This window comes from Scylla paramamosain, chromosome 37, assembly GCF_035594125.1.
Source record: "Scylla paramamosain isolate STU-SP2022 chromosome 37, ASM3559412v1, whole genome shotgun sequence".
In the NCBI taxonomy this organism is placed as follows: domain Eukaryota; kingdom Metazoa; phylum Arthropoda; class Malacostraca; order Decapoda; family Portunidae; genus Scylla; species Scylla paramamosain.
The window spans coordinates 14,023,154-14,045,611 of NC_087187.1; the positions used below are offsets into that span (position 1 = coordinate 14,023,154).

Below are 22,458 nucleotides of genomic sequence, written 5' to 3' on the forward strand. Positions count from 1 at the left end.
TCCGAGAGGTTCCGCAAAGTGAGGGAAACCATCAAACAAACAATCTAACTCCAACACTCCATCCTTACATTTGGCAACGCTCTAAACAAAGTCATGTGCTTCTTATGGTGGCTCTGCGGTTGTCCAGTCGGCCTCAGCACACTGACTCAAAGACGAGTCTAACTCGCCCAAACACTCGCCAGCAGAAGGACAGACTCCTAGGCACTCTGCTCACACTGCGGCATCAACCAATTCTGCACTCCTCTAGTGGTAACCCTGCCTTGATGCAGTCAACTAAGAAATTACAGAATCCATAAGCACCCGACGCTGGGTGCTCGCCTTGGCTCAGAGCGAGTAACAGAAAGAACAGAATTACAAACATCAGCAGACTCTACATCTGGGGCTGGGTCTGCGAATGGGGGCTGTACACAAAGTCTCCCATCTGCCAGGTCATTCCCCAAAAGGAAATCAACCCCAGATGCTGGCAGTATCACCCCCGCCTTTGCGGTCACTAGCGGGCATACAAGCCACATCTCCGCCGTAGCGAAGCTTTCTATGGCGCCATCAGGCTTATCAGAGGCAACCCACCTCCCAATTACATTCTTGCACAGTGACTGCTGTGCGGTTGTGTCTCTCAAAACAGTAACAGGGTATTCAACTGCGTCAATTTCAACAATGCCCTGCCACAAAAATGAACAGCACCAGTCCAAACTAAACCTCAGGGGGCACGAGGAATGTTCAATATATGAGAGCGCAGTAATTCCAACCCTTATATCCTCACGACCAAACACAGACAGAATCTCCTCATGTTCAACACCTCAGTCGTGTGATACAAGGCCAGCGGCTTTTGGAGGGTATTAGAAGCCATGGCTGTCACTATCTTGGGCCAGTTAAATTTAAAGTGTTCGTATTTTTACATTAGTGACACATGGGCTGCATACGATACGGGGGAGTGCTTTTTTAAATGTAAAAGGGTCTCTGGCCAAGGCAAATAAAACCAGAGAAAAAAATTCCACTTAGGCGAAAAAAAAAAAAAGACGTTAAGAGTATCTTAAAAAATTGAAGGATAACTGTCTTCAAATATCCCTCCTGAAAGAGTTCAAGTCATAGGGAGAGATTACCAGAGAAAAGGATGAATGGTTTACTCTTGCATTAGAGAGATGGATAAAATAGAGTTGAAAGAAAAAAGTCTTGTGCAGCGAGGCCGCGGGAGGAGGGGAGGCATGCAGTTAGCAAGATCAGAAGAGCAGTATGAGATAACTGGAGATGCAACATTGCGGTGATAAGAAAGAGGCTAAAGACAGTCAGATAAAAGAAAGGAGTTGATGAGATGAAAAACTTTTTATTCCATCCTGTCTAAAAGAGCGGTATGAGTGGAAAATCCCCCCCAAATATGTGAAGCATACTCCATACATGGACAAATAATGCCCTTGTACAGAGTAAGCAGCTGGCTGGTTGAGAAATAAAAAAAAAAAAAATGGCGGAAACGGGTCAGAACACCTAACTTCATAGAAGCTGTTTTAGCTAGAGATGAGATGTAAAGTTTCCAGTTTAGATTATAAGAAAAGGACAGACAGAGGACGTTCAATGTAGAAGAGGGTGACAGTTGACTTTCATTGCAGAAGAGACGATAGTTGTCTGGAAGGTTGTGTTGAGTTGATAAATGCAGTAACTGATTTTTTCGGGTATTGAACAATATCAAGTTTGCTCTGCCCCAATCAGAAATTTTAGAGAGATTAGAAGTCAGGCGTTCTGTGGCTTCCTTATGTGAACAGTTTACTTCCTGAAGGGTTGGACGTTTACGAAAAAAAATTGGAAAAGTGCAGGGTGGTATCATCAGCGAAGGAGTGGATAGGACATGAAGTTTTGTTTTGAAGATCACTAATAAATATTAGGAAGCGAGTAGGTAACAAGACATAATTTCTGACGAATATAACTGTTAATAGATTTAGGAGAACAGTGACCATCTACCACAGCAGCAATAGAACAGTTAGAAAAGAAACTTGAAGTTACAGAGAGAAGGATGGAAGCCATAGAAAGATAGTTTAGAAATCAAAGCTTTGTGACAGACTCTATCAAAAACGTTTCATATGTCTAAAGCAACAGGAAAAGTTTCACCGAAATATCTAAAAGATCACCAAAACTCAATAACGAAAGCCTAAAGATAACCGGTACAGTGGCTTTGACGGAACCCATACTGGGGATCAGAGAGAAAGGTTGTGAAGTGATAGATGTTTAAAAATCTTCCTGTTGAAGATAGATTCAAAAACTTTAGATAGGCAGGAAATTAAATCAATAGGACGGTAGTTTGAAAGATTAGAGAAGTCACCCTTTTAAGGAAAATGTTGATACACAAAGCTGAAAGAGTTTGACTAAGCATGATGCAATCACGCAGGCACAGTTTCGGAGAACAATAGGAGGAACCCCTTAAGACCTATAAGCATTCCAAGGGTTTCAGCCAGCGAGGGCATGAAAAACATAATTACACAGGATTTTAATGAGTAGCATGAAGTAGTCAGAATGTGGAGGAAAGGGAGAATCATGCAAGGTCGAGTTTTTAACAAAGATCTGAGCGCAGATTTCAGCTTTTGAAATAGATGAGATGGCAGTGGTGCCATCAGGTTGAAATAAACGAGGGAAAGATGGAGAAGCAAAGTTACTGGCTGAGTACTAGAAGTAAAAAATTGAAGGATAAGTGTCTCTTGAAGGAATTCAAGTCATAGGTAGGTGGAAATACAGAAGCAGGCAGGGAGTTCCAGAGTTTACCAGAGAAAGGGATGAATGATTGAGAATACTGGTTAACTCTTGCGTTAGAGAGGTGGACAGAATAAGGGTGAGAGAAAAAAGAAAGTCTTGTGCAGCGAGGCCGCGGGACGAGGAGAGGCATGCAGTCAGCAGGATCAGAAGAGCAGTTAGCATGAAAATAGCGGTAGAAGACAGCTAGTGATGCAACATTGTGACGATGAGAGAGAGGCTGAAGACAGTCAATTAAAGGAGAGGAGTTCATGAGACGAAAAGCTTTTGATTCTACCCTGTCTAGAAGAGCAGTATGAGTGGAACCCCCTTCCCCAGACATGTGAAGCAAACTCCATACATGAAGGGATAAGGCCCTTGTACAGAGTTAGCAGCTGGGGGTGTGAGAAAAACTGGCGGAGACATCTCAGAACACCTATCTTCATAGAAGCTGTTTTAGCTAGAGATGAGATGTGAAGTTTCCGGTTCAGATTATACGCAAAGGACAGACCGAGGATGTTCACTGTAGAAGAGGGGGACAGTTGATTGTCATTGAAGAAGAGGGGATAGTTGTCTAGAAGGTTGTGTCAAGTTGATAGATGGAGGAATTGAGTTTTTGAGGCACTGAACAATACCAAGTTTGCTCTGCCCCAATCAGAAATTTTAGAAAGATCAGAAGTCAAGCGTTCTGTGGCTTGCCTGCGTGAAATGTTTACTTCCTGAAGGCTTGGATGTCTATGAAAACACGTGGAAAAGTGCAGGGTGGTATCATCAGCGTAGGAGTGGATAGGACAAGAAGTTTGGTTTAGAAGATAATTGATGTATAATAAGAAGAGGGAAGCTTTGTGCCAGACTCTATCAAAAGCTTTTCATATATCCAAGGCAACAGCAAAAGTTTCACCAAAATCTCTAAAGGAGGATGACCAAGACTCAGTAAGGAAAGTCAGATCACCAGTACAGCGGCCTTGATGGAACCCAGATAGAAGGTTGTGAGGTGATAGATGTTTAAGAATCTTCCTGTTGAGGATAGATTTACTGCCTATCTAAGGTTTTTTTTTTTTTCAATCTATCCTCAACGGGAAGATTCTTATACATCTATCACTTCACAACCCTTTAACTGATTGCCAGTATGTGTTCCGTCAAGACCACTCTATTGGTGATCTGGCTTTCTTTACTGAGTCTTGATCATCCTTTTTTAAAAGGTTTTGGTGAAACATTTGCTGTTGCCATAGACATATCAAAAAGTTTTGATAGAGTCTGACACCAAGCTTTGGTTTTCAGCCTACTCTCCCAAAATTTCTCTCCTTCTCTCTGTAACTTCATCTCAAGTTTCCTTTCTGACCGTTGTATTGCTGATGTGATAGACAGTGACTGTTTTTCTCCTAAATCTATTAAATGTGGTGTTAGTCAGGGCACTGTCCTGTCACCCACCCTATTTCTATTATTCATCAATAATCTTCTAACCAAACTTCCTGCCCTATCGATTCCTACACTGATGATACCACCCTTCACTTTTTTACGTCTTTTCGTAGCCGTCCAACCCTTCAGGAAGTATACATTTCACGGAGGGAAATCACTGAACACCTGACTTCTGATTTCTGATCGGGGCAGAGCAAACTTAGTATTGTTCAATGCCTCAAAAAATCAATTTGTTCATCCATCAACTTGACACAACCTTTCAGACAACTATCCCTCTTCTTCAATGACACTCAACTGTCCCTCCCTTCTACACTGAAAATCCATGGTCTGTCCTTCACTTAAAATCTAAACTGGAAACTTCACATCTCATCTTTAGCTTCTCTAAAGTTAAGCGTTCTGAGACGTCTCCTCTAGTTTTTTCTCAGTCTTGCACCTTCTAAATTTTTACAGTGTCTTTATTCGTCCATGTATGGAGTATGCTTCACATGTCTGGCGGGTACCACTCACACCGCTCTTCTAGACAAGGTGGAATCAAAAGCTTTTTTTGTCTCATGAACTCCTCTCCTTTAACTGGCTGTCTTCAGCCTTTTTCTCATCAGCAGAATGTTGAACCTCTAGCTATCTTCTACCGCTATTTTCATGCTAATTGCTCTTCTGATCTTGTTAATTGCGTGCCTTTCCTCCTCCCGCGGCCTCGCTGCACTAGTCTTTCTTCTTTCTCTCACCCCTATTCTGTCCACATCTTTAATGCAAGAGTTAACCAATATTTGCAAGGAGGAGGCAGTAAGCACCCGCCGAAACGATAATTACTCCCAGTGAGGTCTAAAGCACTGGATCACGGGGTGCTGTGAACTTATCATTAAACCCAGCTGTGAGCTCACTGAACGTTTCTCTTTGTGTTTCAAAATGCAAGGAAGCAGTCACAGCCTGCCCTCTAAAGACAACTCTCTTCCTTCACACAAAACTACAAGCTCCTAAATTACACACACAATCTTCACTCAAAATTCAAAATCATGGTGACTCCTACACCAGCCAGAGTCCCCATCTGGGAAGGGGACCACAAATGTCCCCCAGGTCGGTATGTTCTTCCGGTATCGACTCTAAGTGTCTTGACACCCTCCTCAACTTTTTTCTTCATTAATTTCTACAACATTCACGATCGTAAATCTAATTTTCAATCTGTAGAACACCACCTCTCCACTTCTAAACCTCATCTTCTTTTCCTAACTGAAACACAAGTGTCTGAGGCAACTGACAGTAGACCCTTTTCTATTAGCTCCTACTTTCTCTATCCTCATTTTCAATCCAAAGCTGGATGTTGTGTTTATGTGCGCAATGACTTAACCTGCTATCGCACCCACACTCTTGAATCTTCTGAGTTTACCACCATCTGGTTACGACTACAGAGTCACTTTCAAACTAAATTTATCAGTGCTGTATACCTCTCACCTAACTCCTCTGACTACAAGAAATTTTTTGACTACTTAACTTCCAAAGTGGAACACATTCTGACTCTCATCCCTTTGCGGAGATCTCCATTCTTAGAGACTTCAATGTTCACCACCAGTTTTGGCTTTCCTCTCCCTTCACTGACCATCCGGGCGAACTAACCTTCAGCTTTGCTATCATCCATGACCTAGAGCAATTGGTGCAACATCCTACTCATATTCCTGACCGTCTTGGAGATACGCCCAACAATCTTGACCTTTTCCTAACCTTTAATCCTTCTGCTTATGCTGTTACCCTCTCTTCCCCGTTGGACTCCTCTGATCACAATCTCATATCTGTATCTTGTCCTATCGCTCCAATCCCTCCTCAGGATCCTACTAAGCGAAGGTACCTCTGGCGTTTTGCCTCTGCTAGCTAGAGGGACCTGAGGAGGTATTTTGCTGATTTTCCTTGGAATGACTACTGCTTCCGTGTGAGAGATCCGTCTTTGTGTGCCGAGCGCATAACAGAGGTTATAGTGTCTGGCATGGAGGTGTACATTCCTCACTCTTTTTCTCGACCTAAACCTTCCAAACCTTGACTTAATATAGCTTGTTCTCGTGCCATACATGATAGAGAGGTGGCCCACAAAAGGTCACTGTTTTTCTCCTAAAGCTACTAACAGTGGTGTTCCTCAGGGTTCTGTCTTGTCACTCACTCTCTTATTATTATTCATCAATGACCTTCTAAACCAAACTTCTTGTCCTCTCCACTCCTACACTGATGATACTACCCTGCACTTTTCCACATCTTGGACACTCCTATTTTGAGAATAAGTAAATTGTAATTTATCTTTGTGATGAACAAAACTATAATATGAGTGTCTCTTCATAATGTGCTCTAAGCATTTCATGATAACACAAGTTAGGACTACAGCTCGTTAAATTAGATTGTTATTTTTGGGCACAGCTATAATTTCAGATGCTTCCACATATTTGGCACTACACTCTGGTATAATGAAGTTTGGAAAAAAAAATCCACATTGGCTCAGCAAGTTGCTCTTCACATTTTTTTTTTTTTAATTAACAGATGTTATCAAGTCCACTCGCTTTCCCACTCTGAACTTTTTTTTCAAGTTCATTACATCCTTACGTGTTATAAGAACGTTCAGCATTAATACTTCTAGAGCCCAACAATATATATATATATATATATATATATATATATATATATATATATATATATATATATATATATATATATATATATATATATATATATATATATATATATATATATATATATATATATATATATATATATATATATATATATATATATATACTGATGAGTTATCTGCCATTTTCCTTGCCCTAAAAATAATTTTTACTTTGCCGATTTTAAGTTTTATTATTTTCAGTGATTCCCGTATTGCGTTGTCTGCCCTGGACCATTTTACTTCCTCTCTCCCTCCCCTAATCTTATCTGTTTTAGAGTGGATTCACCCGCTTCAGCGCAGAGGATATCAAATAACATTTTGTTGGGTACCCGCAAATGTGAAGTTCATGGTAATGAGAAGGCAGACAGGCTGGCTGCAACTCGGTTTGCTCCTTCCATCCCCATTCCCTTTCATGATTCATACTCCATTATAAGGGTGGCAGTTCTTGCCAGTTGGAAGGGGAGGTGGGAAGATGTGGTTGCCACCACTAAGAATGGGGGAGATAACTTCAGTAACTTTCCCCCCATGGACATGGATATGCAGGGGCGTAGCTCAGAGACTGCACTGGACCGTCTCCGGACGGGTCACATGCGTCTCATTCATGGTTACCTCATGTTCCGGGAAACCCAACCATTCTGTGATGACTGTTTAGTTCCCCTTACACTGTGACACTTTCTAGTGGAGTGTCCCAGTCTGGTGGAGTTGCGGGGAGCGATATCTTTTCCGCTGTCGCGATGAGGATGGGACCTTCCAGATATCGCTGATACTTGGAGAGAGGGCTCTCTTCCCGGGACACGAGGTTCTTAAGTTTGTAGAGAAGGCTGGTCTTTTAAGCAAATTATAAATTACCTTTTAAGTGCTCTTCTATTTATTTTAAAAAGTAATAAAAATTGGACAGAACCTTATTTTTGCAGTGGGAGAATATGGAGGTAAGCGAGGAAGACACATAATGAGCAACGCTGGGTCTTGTAGCCTGGATCTGTGGGATCAGTGTTTTGGGCAAATAACGAACAACACCAGATACCTGAGTCACTGGGGTCAGTGTCTTGGGTACGTTCTTGGGTACGGAACGAACAACGCCAGGCACAGTGGTCTGGGTCAGTGGGATAAGTACTTCCTAACTTTAAATTAACATACATTAATTCAAAATAAAGTAAACTAAATTAAAAGAAGTAGCTTAATATTACTATACCAACCCTCTCATTTTTACCACTCAAGTTTTTTTTATTGCTTTTCACATTTCCTTTTATCATGGTTTCTTTTTTAGTGGTCTTTTAACATTTTCAACTTACCTATATTTTTGTTTTTAATACCGATATTTTAATAACTGCAATCTTGGTCGTTTTTAAAGGTCTGTAGCGGCGCCGTATGACCGCGATGTTGCGGCGCCACAAATAAAAAAATAAAGAAAATCTCTCCTCTGATTAGACACGGTATACACATTCTCCGTCTCCAGTTCCGAGCCTTCGCATGCCTCTTGAGCGCCCGTCTAAATTCTGTATTGCTTGTGACCTGGGTAATCACACGACAAAGGAATGCTTCTAAATTAAGGAATTGATATCAAGTTGTTACAACCTCTCAGTGAAATTTTCGGACACGTCAATTTCCAACCGGAAAAGATTAGTACCTGTTCTGCCGCCTCGCAAGGTATGCAAGTATATCAGTGTCTTTCTTATGAAACTCCCGAAATTTGATACTGGTGCTTCTTGTAATTTACTGAGTGTCGAGGCTTATTCCAATAATCATCCCTTACAACCTGCTTATAATAATCTTTTCTGTGTACAAGGTTCTCTCTTACGTGGTCTTGGAACTGTTTTTTTCCCCTTGTCTCTTGGAAGACATATACACCACTTGAAACACAATTTTTTTTAACTTTTGATTTTGTACTCAACAGCGATAGTCTCTTAGGACTTCATTCGCTTGTGATTCATGGTATATATGTTTTTCCCCAACATCATGCTATTTCCTATAAGGAAAATGTTATCTCTGCATTGGACATTCCGGCAAAACTCTTAATCTTTAAATCTCCTGTTCACACTTCACAGCATTTATGCTCCACAGATCAAGGTTGCATCATTGATTTTACAGAGTCGAAACGTTCATTCTCTGCTGTAGATGTTTGTTCTACTGTTGTGATTGAGAATCAGCGTGTAAGCCTTATGAGTGCTGTTCGCCTTCCCGTTCACATGGCAAATGCCCCTGCTGATTCGTGCGTTTTATCTTTGCCAGACTCTGTCCGAGTTCATAGGTTGGCTTTTCGGAGTACTCTTTCTTGTGTCCGTGACAGTCATATAACTGATGCCTTAGTGACTAACCTAACCAGTGCCCCGATTTATATCAAGAGCGGCGTACTTCTTAGTTCTTTTGAAGTTTGTGACAATAGGTCCACACCTTATCTCTTCTGTTTCCCGTAACACAGATCTTTCTCATGACACTGCTGATTTCATTCCTTAGCTTTTGTTTCATGTTGGACCTTCCGACAGCAAAGTTTCGTCTCCTCGACTTGCTTGTCAAACACAAATCAGTTGTTACTTTGCCTAATGAATCACTTGGTGTCACCGACCGCATTGCACATCACATTCAATTAAAACCTGATACACGTCCTTCTTTTGTGCCTTTCTATCGTTTGGCTCACAGTCAACGTGCTGTTGTTCAGGATTTAGTTGATGGAATGCTGAAAGACAGAATCATTCAAGAAAGAAAGACGGTTCTTACCGTGCTGCAGTTAATTTTCGCAAAGTTAACTTTGTAACCGTCCCTTACCATTATCCTCTTCCTGTTTTGAATGACCTTTTTACAGTCTATCGGGAATGATAACACTGTGTTCACTACTCGATCTCAAATAAAGTTTCTGGCAGATTCCTTTGGATTTCAGTAGCCGTGAGATTACTGTCTTTTCTACGTCATTAGGTCATTATGAGTGGCTCTCTGCCCCACTTGGTTTACAAAACTCACCCCTGACTTGCCAGCAGCTTGTTAAGTCTTTTTAAAGGTCTTATTGGCGAGGGCTTGTTTGTATACCTAGCTGATTTGATCTTAGTTTCTCGTGATCTTGAGTCTCACTTTGATAAACTTTAACTTGTTTTGCAAAGGCTCTTAAACTTAAACTTCTCAGGTCTTAAACTTAACTTGCCTAAGTGTAAATTCCTTCGGTTAAGCATTGAGTTCTTAGGTCATGTACTCAACAAGGATGGCATTCACAATAATGAAGGCAAAGTTCGGGCTATTCAAGACATTCCTACCCCCAAGTCAATAAATCATGTGCGTTTTTTCCTTGGTCTTGCGGGTTATTACCGTCCATTATTGCGTCCATTGCATCGCCTCTCACGCGTCTTCTTAAAAGATTGTCTCTCGTGTGGCACGATGCCCAGCAAACTAGTTTCGACAGACTCAAACACGCACTCACTCATCCTCCAGCCGTTGCCTTTCCATATTACACCTTGCACCGATGCAAGTGCTTTGGGGGTTGGTGCTGTTCTGATGCAGCAGACTGAGAGTTCTCGTCCTCATGTCATCACGTATGCCAGCCGCACACTAAATGATACTGAGTCTCGATACTCAGTTACTCATCTTGAGGCTTTAATGGTTGTATGGGGTCTTCGTCATTTTCGTGACATCATCTAAGGCTACCCATTGGCTGTCTATACTGATCATGCTCCTTTGCTTTACTTTTTCAGGGGTAAAAATCTGACATGTCGTCTCACCAGATGGTTTCTTACAGTTGATGAATTTAACCAAACGATCAAGTATTTGCCAGGAAAAGTAAATGTGACTGCAGACGCTCTCTCACGAAATGTTACTGTTGCTAACATGTCAGAGATTACTAATTTCTCACATGAGGAGCTTTTTGATGCCCAGCGCCAAGACCCCTTATGGTCTGCTGTGATATATGCCTTAGAATTCAGAGATGATTCTGATTTACCTAAGTTGCATATCCCCGTGTGTCAGTCTTCCCTTGCTGATGGTATTTTATGTTGTACCGTGTCAGTTCATGAGCAAACAGCGACTTGTCATCTCCACTTCTTTAGTTCCTTCAGTGCTTCAGCTCATTCATGACGCTCACCACTCCGGTCATCCAGGACGTGACAAATCTTTAACTATGACTTGTAAGCGTTATCACTGGCCTACGATGAGCCTTGACTAGAGCATATTTGTTAGGCAAAGGTGCAAGAATGATAAAGCGACTGAAATGATCAACACAGACTAGACCATAGGAAGATCCTTGTTGATTGAAAAGTAACTGCAGGAGATCCATTGCAACAGTGTCAAAAGGACCAGAAAGAGTAGGCTATTCTAGCATAGGAACTGTGTGTGTGTGTGTGTGTGTGTGTGTTACCTTTAGTTTGTGCACAAGAAAGAGACTGATCTACATGATTATCACGAATCATGTAGCTCAGTCTCTTTCTTGTGCACAAACTAAAGGTAACACACACACACACACACACACACACACACACACACACACACACACACACACACACACACACACACACACACACACACACACACACACGCACACATACACACACACACACACACACACACACACACACACACACACACACACACACACACACACACACAGTTCCTATGCTAGAATAGCCTACTTTTTCTGGTCCTTTTGACATTATTGCAATGATCTCCTGCAGTTACTTTTCAATTAACAAGGATCTTCCTATACTCTAGTCTGTGTTGATCATTTCAGCCGCTTTGTCATTCTTGCACCTTTGCCTAATAAATCTGCTCTAGTTGTTGCCCATGTTTTAGTGTCCCACCTCCTTTGTCCATTTTACTACACTTTCAGTTGTGCTTTATGATAATGGGACAGAGTTTAAGAATGAGGTGCGTCACACCATTTGCAAATAGTACAAAATTTCACAATGCTTTATGACACCTCACCATCCAGCTTCTAATGGACTTGTGGAACGGACTAATAGAAAAAAAAATGGAGATCCTTCGGCATGTTGCAGGTAAGCTTTATGAGTCATGGAAAGACTGGCTTCCGCACATAGTTGCTTCTAATAATGGTTCTGTAAATTAATCAACGGGAAAGACTCCTTACTATATTGTGTTTGGCAAAGGGAAACGGCTCCATTATGACATACTTTTAGATCCTCTTGTGCCAATGTATTCCGCCGATAACTATAAGAAGTCTCAAATCAGCATTTTTCAGACTATTCATGCGTCTGTGCGGGAGAGACTTCAGGCTTCACGCGCAGAGGTGATTAGTTAGCAGCACAGTACAGCCACGTTTGTCTGTGTCCCTTGGTGTTGGTGACTGTCTTTAAGGCCTCACCCCTGCGTCAGTCAAAATTAGAGCCTAATTTATCAGGCTCTTATCTCATTATTGAGAGCCTTTCTGGCAATAAATATATTATTTTTATTTATTTTGTTATTTATTTATTTATTTATTTATTTTATTTATCCTATTTTTATTTATTTATTTTTTTATCCAGCTGAATAATTCAGAAATTGTTTCTGTTAAAAATTAAAGAAGGCTCGGGTCGCCATCCTCTTCTGATTCTCAAGTCTCATTCTTCTGTTTCCCCTACACATTCATATTATCTCAGTAGTAGGGCTGCATGATTTTTTGGGGGGACATGACATATTTGTGTTGTATTCTCTCTCTCTCTCTCTCTCTCTCTCTCTCTCTCTCTCTCTCTCTCTCTCTCTCTCTCTCTCTCTCTCTCTCTCTCTCTCTCTCTCTCTTAGCTGTCGCAAGTGTTTGTGTGTTTTACCCCATGGGAGGGATTATCTTTTTCCTGTTTCCTGTAAAACTAGGATTGATTAATATTGTTTTCCTTTGTTCTTTCCGACAGTGAAGGATATTTTTTTTTTTTTTGTATATATATATATATATATATATATATATATATATATATATATATATATATATATATATATATATATATATATATATATATATATATATATATATATATATATATATATAAACTGGCAATAACCTTCAATCATATATATATATGGGTGGCAGATTTTCTCTTATGAATGTTTGATTGAAGGTTATTGCCAGTTCAGCATTATAAATCTTTAAGAGATTTTTTTTTATCTCTTATGATTTTCTTGTCATTCTCTTTCAATTTGCTTATGATTTCTCCATACGAAAACATCACTGCAAAGGATCTTAATGAGTAGCATGAAGTTGTCAGAGAGTGGAGGAGAGGGATGAACAAGCCCTGAATCATCCAAGGCAATTTTTTTAGCAAAGGTGTCAGCGAAGAATTCAGCTTCAGAAATAGATGAGATGGCAGTGGTGCCATCTGGTTGAAATAAAAGAGGTAAAGATGAAGAAATAAAGTTATTGGAGATGTTTTTGACTAGGTGTCAGAAATCATAAGGGGAGATATATCTTGAAAGATTTTTACACTCTACTAATGAAGGAATTTTAGGCTAGTTAGAAAACATACTTGGCATGATTCCGGGCAGAAAGATAAAGCGCATGAGATTCATGTGATGATAGGTTCAATTACCTTTTGTGGGCCACCTCTCTATCATGTATAGCACGAGAACAGGCTGTATTAAGCCAACGTTTGGAAGATTTAGGTCGAGAGAAAGAGTGAGGAACGTACGCCTCCATGCCAGGCACTATCACCACTGTTATGTGTTCAACACGGAGACGGATCTTTGACATGGAAGCAGTAGTAATTCCAAGGAAACTCAACACACTGCCTCCTCAGGTCCCCCAATTAGCAGAGGCAAAAAGTCAGAGGCACCTCCGCTTCGGGGGATCCTGAGGAGGGATTGATGGGATAGGACAAGATACAATACGAGGTTGTGAATGGAGGAGCCCAAAGGAGAATATAGGGTAGCAGCAAAAGCAGGATTAGAGGTTAAGAAAAGATCAAGAAAGCTGGGCTTATATCCAAGACTGTCAGATATACGGGTAGGTAACACCAGTCGCTCTATTTCGTGGAGGATATCAAATTTAGAGGCTAGTTCACCAGGATGGTCAGTGAAAGAAGAGGAAAGCCAAAACTAGTGGTGAACATTGAAGTCTTCAAGAATGAAGATCACCGCACAAGAAGAAAAGAATTTATTTTGGAAACTCAGTCTTCTCAAGATTGTCCATTTTAAAACTAGCCCATGGAGTCAGCAAGGACTACGTGAACCTAATCTGGTCACTTTATCAATGCATCTTCCACGCACCATTGTTCAAGATGACGTTACGCCTCAGCAATTTGACAATGAGTGGAGAAGACTTGAGTTTCAAGAACTCCCAAAACCCACTAGGAGTACAAGCGAGAAAAAAAAAAAAAATGGAAGACAAAGCTCATGACCTGTTTTAGGAGTGGTAAAAACGATTCTTGATGGTGACGGAAATTTGACTTTTGTTCCAGGATGCCTCTCATTGCTCCGTTCAAATGCGGACCGTGAAATGTGTTTCTTGGACATTAGTAGACTGAACACAAAATATAGAAATCAGCTTTAAACTAAATTCATAAGGGACATTCTTCTAGATAAGCAATTAGTTCCCAGCAAAAAAAAGTTGCTACTGTACCTCCTTCAAGCCGTGACTGCTCAAGCACTGTATGAAGAGGAAGAAAGTGTTCCAGACTAACCCGGAAATGCATATCGATTCAGCCACGAGCCATTAAAACGTAAACTAATTTATGATACAGTTCCAAAACGTATAAATTTTCTGTAATGAAACGCGAATCAACAATTAGTGTTTCGTGTTTTCGAATATTTGGGATGGTTAATCCACCACATTGATAATTATTAAATCAATGTCGGTGTATGATCGTTTATCGTAAAATCGATAATTATCGGTAGGTCTGTACGATAATTTCGACCTAGAAATCCGGGAACGCTGCTCCGTATACTACTTCACACGGTACACGGAAGCCGCAAGGCGACAAGCAAGATAATCATAGAAATCTTTCTTTTCTCTCTCATGTATCCTTTCCTGCAAAATCTGGAAGCACCCTCATATTCAAGAGTACTGTATGTCCGAGAAGGCGTTTTATTTTAAGCATAACTTTATAATACCTAGACAACGATTATAAGTGAAGTAGTCTATAAACCACAAAATTTGATTCCTTAACGTGTTTTTTTTTTTTTTTTTGGTCTGATCGATATAGTTGATATAGTGATAAAGTTGAACAAGCACTGCTTCATCCGTGGATGTAAACAAAATTAGTCTAACTCCACCTTTTTAGTTTATCTCTATTTCATTAAGTCCCATCACATCGTGTCTTAAAAACATCACTTTGTCACACTCCAGCCTTGCCTAACACCGTTGTTGTTCCATGAAATGATAGATAAGGTTTGCTTCAATGGTCTACTCCCAAAAGGAATAAGTTGCCAGCTGTTGGTAAATACAATGTCTCGGTAAACTTTTCTCTCGACCTTGTCAAATTGCATCACACATCCGACATTCTCCGACCTTGCTTTTCCAGCTGCTTCAGTAACTTGTAGTCTCTTCTCTTCATTTCTTACACTTGAGTATACATCCCTCTTCAAAAGGATACTCGTACGTCTATATGGTGCACCAGCATCTTTTAGCTTGTCTCTTGTCTCGAGATGCCCGCGATGACAATCACCAGTAATCGTCTCTTCCGTCCATCTGCTCCACTTCGTCCAAGTCTAGTATGAGATTCAACGTGGGGTGATTTCTCTTAAAATTGATCCAGATTTTCTGCAGCTTTCATTTCTCTGTATTTTCACCGTCGAAGGTTTCATTTTCATCTGGAATTCCTAATTCCTTGACTTTCTCGCTTTCCTATCTGAATCTTCTAGGAAGCTCTGTTGGCGTGCAATGATGTCTTTTTTTCTGCAATTGTGGCAGTTAACTGTTTATACTGTCCTCTGGGATTTCAAGTCAAATAATTCCAAAGAAATCTCGTCGAGCTTCTATTGCAACGCCTGGTTTCGTTGCTGCCCGAGTCTCTGATGGTCGCGTCCAACACATCCTCATCTAATTTTATTATTTGGCTCTGAACAATTTCTTTCAAGTCTGCGATGAGTATGACTTGCTATGCCATTGCAAGGGATCCAAGTGATGAAACTGAAAGATGATCTGATGAGACTATCGTCTATTGCGAGACCTCATTGTGCATGCAAGAGTTGAGGTAGATTTCTGCAGGAAAGTTATAGCTGAAAACTTATATTTTATGGTCTATGTCTACCAAGTTGAGACTGCCATACAACAGTCTCTTTGTGATCACTTGCCGTTCATACAAGTTATTTGGTGTCTGCTTGTAGGTTTCCTGGTGCGACTTTAGCATATCATCAGATTCAGGAAAGGTGGCACTAGATACAATGTTGCTGGTGCGGCCTTAGCCTGTCACTAGATACATCGTTGTTGGTGCAGGCTTGGCATATCACCAGATACAATGTTGTCGGTGCTGCCTTGGCATGTCACTAGATACAATGTTGTCGGTGCTGCATTGGCATGTCACTAGTACAATGTTGTCAATACTAGATACAATAATGCCATGTCACTAGACACATAAGGTTCCTTGGGCTGTGATTACAGGTGGCGTAACACACACACACACACACACGTGTGGTGAGACAAACATGGAGACAGTAGTGAACTGAAGGAAACACCATGTGTAAGACCAGAAAAATGGAGGAATGAGAGAAAAAGAGGAGTATGTGGGTCATGTGGATACGAGTAAAGTGTATGTGCTGCTTGACTCAATGCAGGACTTAAAAAAAAAAAATAAATAAATAAATAAGGGTAAATATATTAAAAAGAGTAATCATGCCAACATGAATGGATATAACAGTGTTATAATGTTAGAAAAGAATACCACAAAGCTAAGGACAACCATAATAAATAATAAATAAATAAATAAATAAATAAATAAATAAAATAAAATAAAAAATAAAAATAAATAAAGTCACGTACAATACTGTGAACGAGAAAAGAATAAATTACAAAAAAAATAAAATAAATAAATAAATGACAAGGGTGAAAAATAAAGAAAATTCTATCATTGCTCAAAACCTAAGGAAAAACAAAAGTAAAGATCCTAAGTCATACTGGAAGATATTAAAAGGTGAACAAGGCAACAAGGAAAGTGAACTTATCCTCGACGCATTTTATGACCTCTTTAGAGTGCTGTTAACTGATAATGACGACGATATGAATGACAGTATCAATTATAAAATTAACAGGGAGAGTAACTCGCCTATATTCAATAACCTTATTACTACTGATGAAGTAAAAACATGTATCATTAAATTGATAATAACAAATCCCGGGTTGTGACAACATGAATATAATTAAATGCACCCAAGATTTACTATGCCCCTATACGTAAAACTATTTAATAAGATTCTCGATGGTGTTTTTCCATTAGAATGGACGATTGGTGTAATAGTGCCGTTGTATAAAAATAGAGAGACGTCAAAAATACGAACAATCACAGGGGAATTACTTTGTTGAGCTGTATGGAAAAGTTATTTACCTCACCTCTGAGGCTAACCACATCATAAATGAAACACACGCAGGATTTGGATAGGAATATTCAACTCGGGACCACATATTCTTCCTCAAATATATCATCGATCTGTTTAAGTTAAGGAAGAGAAAATTATTTTGTTTGTTTGTAGATTATAAAAAAAATATTTCATATGATGTGGAAGGAAAAGTTATGGTAGGAGCAGGTCAGGGATAATGTTAATGATAAATTGTTAAATATTATTCATATTATGTAAAATAATATCAAGTCTTGTGTAATGATGAATCAACTGATTTCGGACATGTTTACATGTAATATGGGTGTGAGACAAGGAAAAAACTTGACACCATTATCTTTTGCTTTCTATGTTAATAATTTACAGGAAAAACATATTGAATCTAACTGTAATTACCAAGATTTTGACAACAATCTTCTTAATGTTTACTTAGAATTATTGGTGTCGATGTATGCAGATGATAGAGTATTGCTATGTGATAGCGAGGCAAACATGAACACTAACAGCACTTTATACTTATTCTTCCGAGTGGAAGTAAAAGGTTTGTAGTGTTCTCTACGCCAAGAACACGGAGGCGAAGACAGACCACCAACTTGGGTTTATTGTCTGTGTACAGCAATACCCGGGCGAGCGGCCGCGGGTGTGCGAGACGAGAGTTGAGGCGGGATTAACTGCTTCCTCGTGAGTTCCCCCAGCTCCCAGGTGCTTGACCTGAACTGACTTTGAGTCTGGCCGGTCCCACATCTGGGAAGCTTAGCATGTTGGGAATCCACGAGGATTAGCGTGGAGTGCCTAGCCGGCTGGCCAGTCACTATAGGTTAATTGTCACAGGAGGAGCACCGGCCAAGGGCAACAAAAATTGCAACACATTAAAGACCCAGTGAGGTGCCGGTCCTCGAACAGAGTCGAAAGCGTTAGTCAAAAATACAGGATAAGTGTCTTGAAACCTCCCTCTTGAAAGAGGTCAAGTCATAGGAATGTGGAAATACAGAAGCAGAGAGGGAGTTGCAGAATTTACCAGAGAAAGAGACGAATGATTGAGAATACGGGTTAATTCTTGCATTAGAGAGATGGGCAGAATATGGGTAAAAAAAATAAGAAAGTCTTGTGCAGAGAAGCCGCGAGAAAAGGGAAGGCATGCAGTTAGCAAGATCAGAAGAGCAGTTGACACGAAAATAGCGGTAGAAGATAGCAAGAGATGCAACATTGCGGCTATGAGAAAGAGGCTGAAGATAATCAGTTAGAGAAGAGGAGTTGATAACACGAACAGCTTTTGATTCGACCCTGTCTAGAAGAGCAGTATGAGTGGAACCCCCCCAGACATGTGAAGCATACTCCATACATGGACGGATAAGGCTTCTGTACAGAGTTGGTAGCTGGAAAGATAGGAAAAACTGGCGGAGATGACTCAGAACACCTAACTTCATAGAAGCTGTTTTAGCTAGAGATGAGATATGAAGTTCCAAGTTTAGACCGAGGATGTTCAGTGTAGAAAAGGGGACAGTTGAGTGTCACTGAAGAAGATGGGATAGTTGTCTGGAAGGTTGTGTCGAGAAGATAAATGGAGGAATCGAGTTTTTGAGGCATTGAAGTTTGCTCTGCGTCTACGGAAAGACGTGGAAAAGTGCAGGTAAGTATCTGGTTAAACTTAATAGAAATAATCGTATACGTTTATTAAAATTTCGTATGAGGAATAATAAGTTGCCAATTAGATAATAATAATAAGTTGCCAATTGGTAGATATAGTCAAATAGGGAGCGTTATTGTATCAAATGTAATAAAGGGTTAATAGAAGATGAGTATCATGTTTTGTTTCAATGTCAAAGGCACGACACTGTTCAGCTGAGAAATAATGATATACCTGAGTATTATAGACTGGACCCAAATCACTTCAAATGTGATATTTTAGAGTAGAAATGTAGGGCTATTAGCAAACTTAGCGCAATTTATTAATGTATTGTTACGAATATTTAGATTATGCATAACTTTAAGTGTATTAATTAGGAGCTGAGCTCCATGCTTTATAAAAAAATAGTCTGAGCAATATTTTTTTTTTATTTTCGCACACACACACACACACACACACACACACACACACACACACACACACACACACACACGCATGTGCCATTATCATCACCATCCCGGCAGACTTACCTTTTGCTTCATAAAAGAAGAGTGGAAGAATGACAAGGGGCGCAATGAAATATAGCTGGGTGTCAACGGCTACATACCACGCCTGAGCCAAGCACTGTGAAGAGCAAAACACGATTTGCATTACCTTTAATGCCATATACCTGTAAAATGAATTATATATGCGTATAAAAACATATATACATAAAAAAAAAACAGCTAAAAGCCAGGGCAGCATGGAAATATAACTACATTGAAACTAAACCACAGACAAATACAATATTAGGAAACAAGTCACAAATACATGAATACTTACATCTCCTTCCTCGTACATGAAGTTATTGATGAACACAATATCCTTCCACCAGTACTTCATACAGTTCCTTTGCCATTGAGTGTTCCATATGATAGCATATGGACCGGAGGCAAAAAATCTCATCACAGTGGCCATCATTCCTGCCACTATGGCGATGGGAGGGATGAGTCTGCGTTGGGGAGGAAAGAGAAAAGTGATTGAATACCATGTTTATTTAACTGGCTGTGTGTGTGTGTGTGTGTGTGTGTGTGTGTGTGTGTGTGTGTGTGTGTGTGTGTGTGTGTGTGTGTGTGTGTGTGTGTGTGTGTGTGTTAAAATATCAATATTTGCTGATGAGGATAGACTGCAGATGTTTTACCTCCATATCAGCGATTGCAGACGAAAATGCGAATATTTTTTTAACATATCACTGTAATACAAAGAGAGACACATCTTCGAAACAAAGCTCCAGTGAGGAGAGGACGAGAGAAAAGGGAAAAAATTATAGAAAAAAGTTTTTTTTTATGTAGGAAGGACACTGGCCAAGGGCAACAAAAATCTAATAAAAAAAATGCCCACTGAAATGCCAGTCCCATGAAAGGGTCAAAGCAGTGGTCAAAAATTGATGGATAAGTGTCTTGAAACCTCCCTCTTGAAGGAATTCAAGTCAGAGGAAGGTGGAAATACAGAAGCAGGCAGGGAGTTCCAGAGTTTACCAGAGAAAGGGATGAATGATTGAAAATACTGGTTAACTCTTGCGTTAGAGAAGTGGACAGAATATGGGTGAGAGAAAGAAAAAAAGTCTTGTGCAGCGAGGCCGCGGAAGGAGGGGATGCATGCAGTTAGCAAGATCAGAAGAGCATTTAGCATGAAAATAGCGGTAGAAGACAATTAGATATGCAACATTGCGGCGGTGAGAGAGAGGCTGATGACAATCAGTTAGAGGAGAAGAGTTCATGAGACAAAAAGCTTTTGATTCGACCCTGTCTAGAAGAGCAGTATGAGTGGAACCCCCCCAGACATGTGAAGCATACTCCATACATAGACGGATAAGGCCCTTGTACAGAGTTAGCAGTTGGGGGGTGAGAAAAACTGGCGGAGACGTCTCAGAACACCTAACTTCATAGAAGCTGTTTTAGCTAGAGATGAGATGTGAAGTTTTCAGTTCAGATTATAAGTAAAGGACAGACCGAGGATGTTCAGTGTAGAAGAGGGGGACAGTTGAGTGTCATTGAAGAAGAGGGGATAGTTGTCTGGAAGGTTGCGTCGAGTTGATAGATGGAGGAATTGAGTTTTTGAGGCATTGAACAATACCAAGTTTGCTCTGCCCCAATCTGAAATTTTAGAAAGATCAGAAGTCAGGCGTTCTGTGGCTTCCCTGCGTGATATGTTTACCTCCTGAAGGGTTGGACGTCTATGAAAAGACGTGGAAAAGTTCAGGGTGGTATCATCAGCGTAGGAGTGGATAGGACAAGAAGTTTGGTTTAGAAGATCATTAATGAATAATAAGAAGAGAGTGGGTGAGAGGACAGAACCCTGAGGAACACCACTGTTAATAAATTTAGGGGAAAAACAGTGACCTTCTACCACAGCAGCAATAGAACGGTCAGAAAGGAAACTTGAGATGAAGTTACAGAGAGAAGGATAGAAACCGTAGGAGGGTAGTTTGGAAATCAAAGCTTTGTGCTAGACTCTATTAAAAGGTTTTGATATGTCCAAGGCAACAGCAAAAGTTTCACCAAAATCTCTAAAAGAGGATGACCAAGACTCAGTAAGGAAAGCCAGAACATCACCAGTAGAGCAGCCTTGACGGAACCCATGCTGGCGATCAGATAGAAGGTTGTGAAGTGATAGATGTTTAAGAATCTTCCTGTTGAGGATAGATTCAAAAACTTTAGATAGGCAGGAAATTAAAGCAATAGGACGGTAGTTTGAGGGATTAGAATGGTCACCCTTTTTAGGAACAGGTTGAATGTAGGCAAACTTCCAGCAAGAAAGAAAGGTAGATGTTGACAGACAGAGCTGAAAGAGTTTGACTAGGCAAGGTGCAAGCACGGAGACACAGTTTCGGAGAACAATAGGAGGGACCCCATCAGGTCCATAAGCCTTCTGAGGGTTTAGGCCGGCGAGGGCATGGAAAACATCATTGCGAAGAATTTTAATACGTGGCATGAAGTAGTCAGAGGGTGGAGGAGAGGGAGGAACAAGCCCAGAATCGTCCAAGGTAGAGTTTTTAGCAAAGGTTTGAGCAAAGAGTTCAGCTTTAGAAATAGATGTGATAGCAGTGGTGCCATCTGGTTGAAATAGAGGAGGGAAAGAAGAAGAAGCAAAGTTATTGGAGATATTTTTGGCTAGACGCCAGAAATCATAAGGGGAGTTAGATCTTGAAAGGTTTTGACATTTTCTGTTAATGAAGGAGTTTTTGGCTAGTTGGAGAACAGACTTGGCATGGTTCCGGGCAGAAATATAAAGTGCATGAGATTCTGGTGATGGAGGGCTGAAGTACCTTTTGTGGGCCAACTCTCTATCATGTATAGCACGATAACAAGCTGTGTTAAATCAAGTTTTAGAAGGTTTAGGACGAGAAAAAGAGTGAGGAATGTAAGCCTCCATGCCAGACACTATCACCTCTGTTATGCGCTCAGCACACAAAGACGGGTCTCTGACACGGAAGCAGTAGTCATTCAAAGGAAAATCAGCAAAATACCTCCTCAGGTCCCCCCAACTAGCAGAGGCAAAACGCCAGAGGCACCTTCGCTTAGGGGGATCCTGAGGAGGGATTGGAGTAATAGGACAAGATAAA

The 22,458-nt window shown here is 40.4% G+C and overlaps 1 protein-coding gene across 3 annotated transcripts in view; it reads right to left on the reverse strand.

Annotated features, from left to right (window-relative positions):
- LOC135091511 (nose resistant to fluoxetine protein 6-like) overlaps window positions 1-22,458 on the reverse strand; it is a 144,512-nt gene that overhangs the window by 32,879 nt on the left and 89,175 nt on the right. For all 3 annotated transcript variants that reach the window (XM_063989219.1, XM_063989220.1, XM_063989222.1), the window contains 2 exons: window positions 19,677-19,845; window positions 19,385-19,478 (listed from right to left, as the gene is read on the reverse strand). In XM_063989219.1, the coding sequence (XP_063845289.1) occupies window positions 19,385-19,478; window positions 19,677-19,845 (263 nt within the window). The remainder of the gene's footprint in view (window positions 1-19,384; window positions 19,479-19,676; window positions 19,846-22,458) is intronic.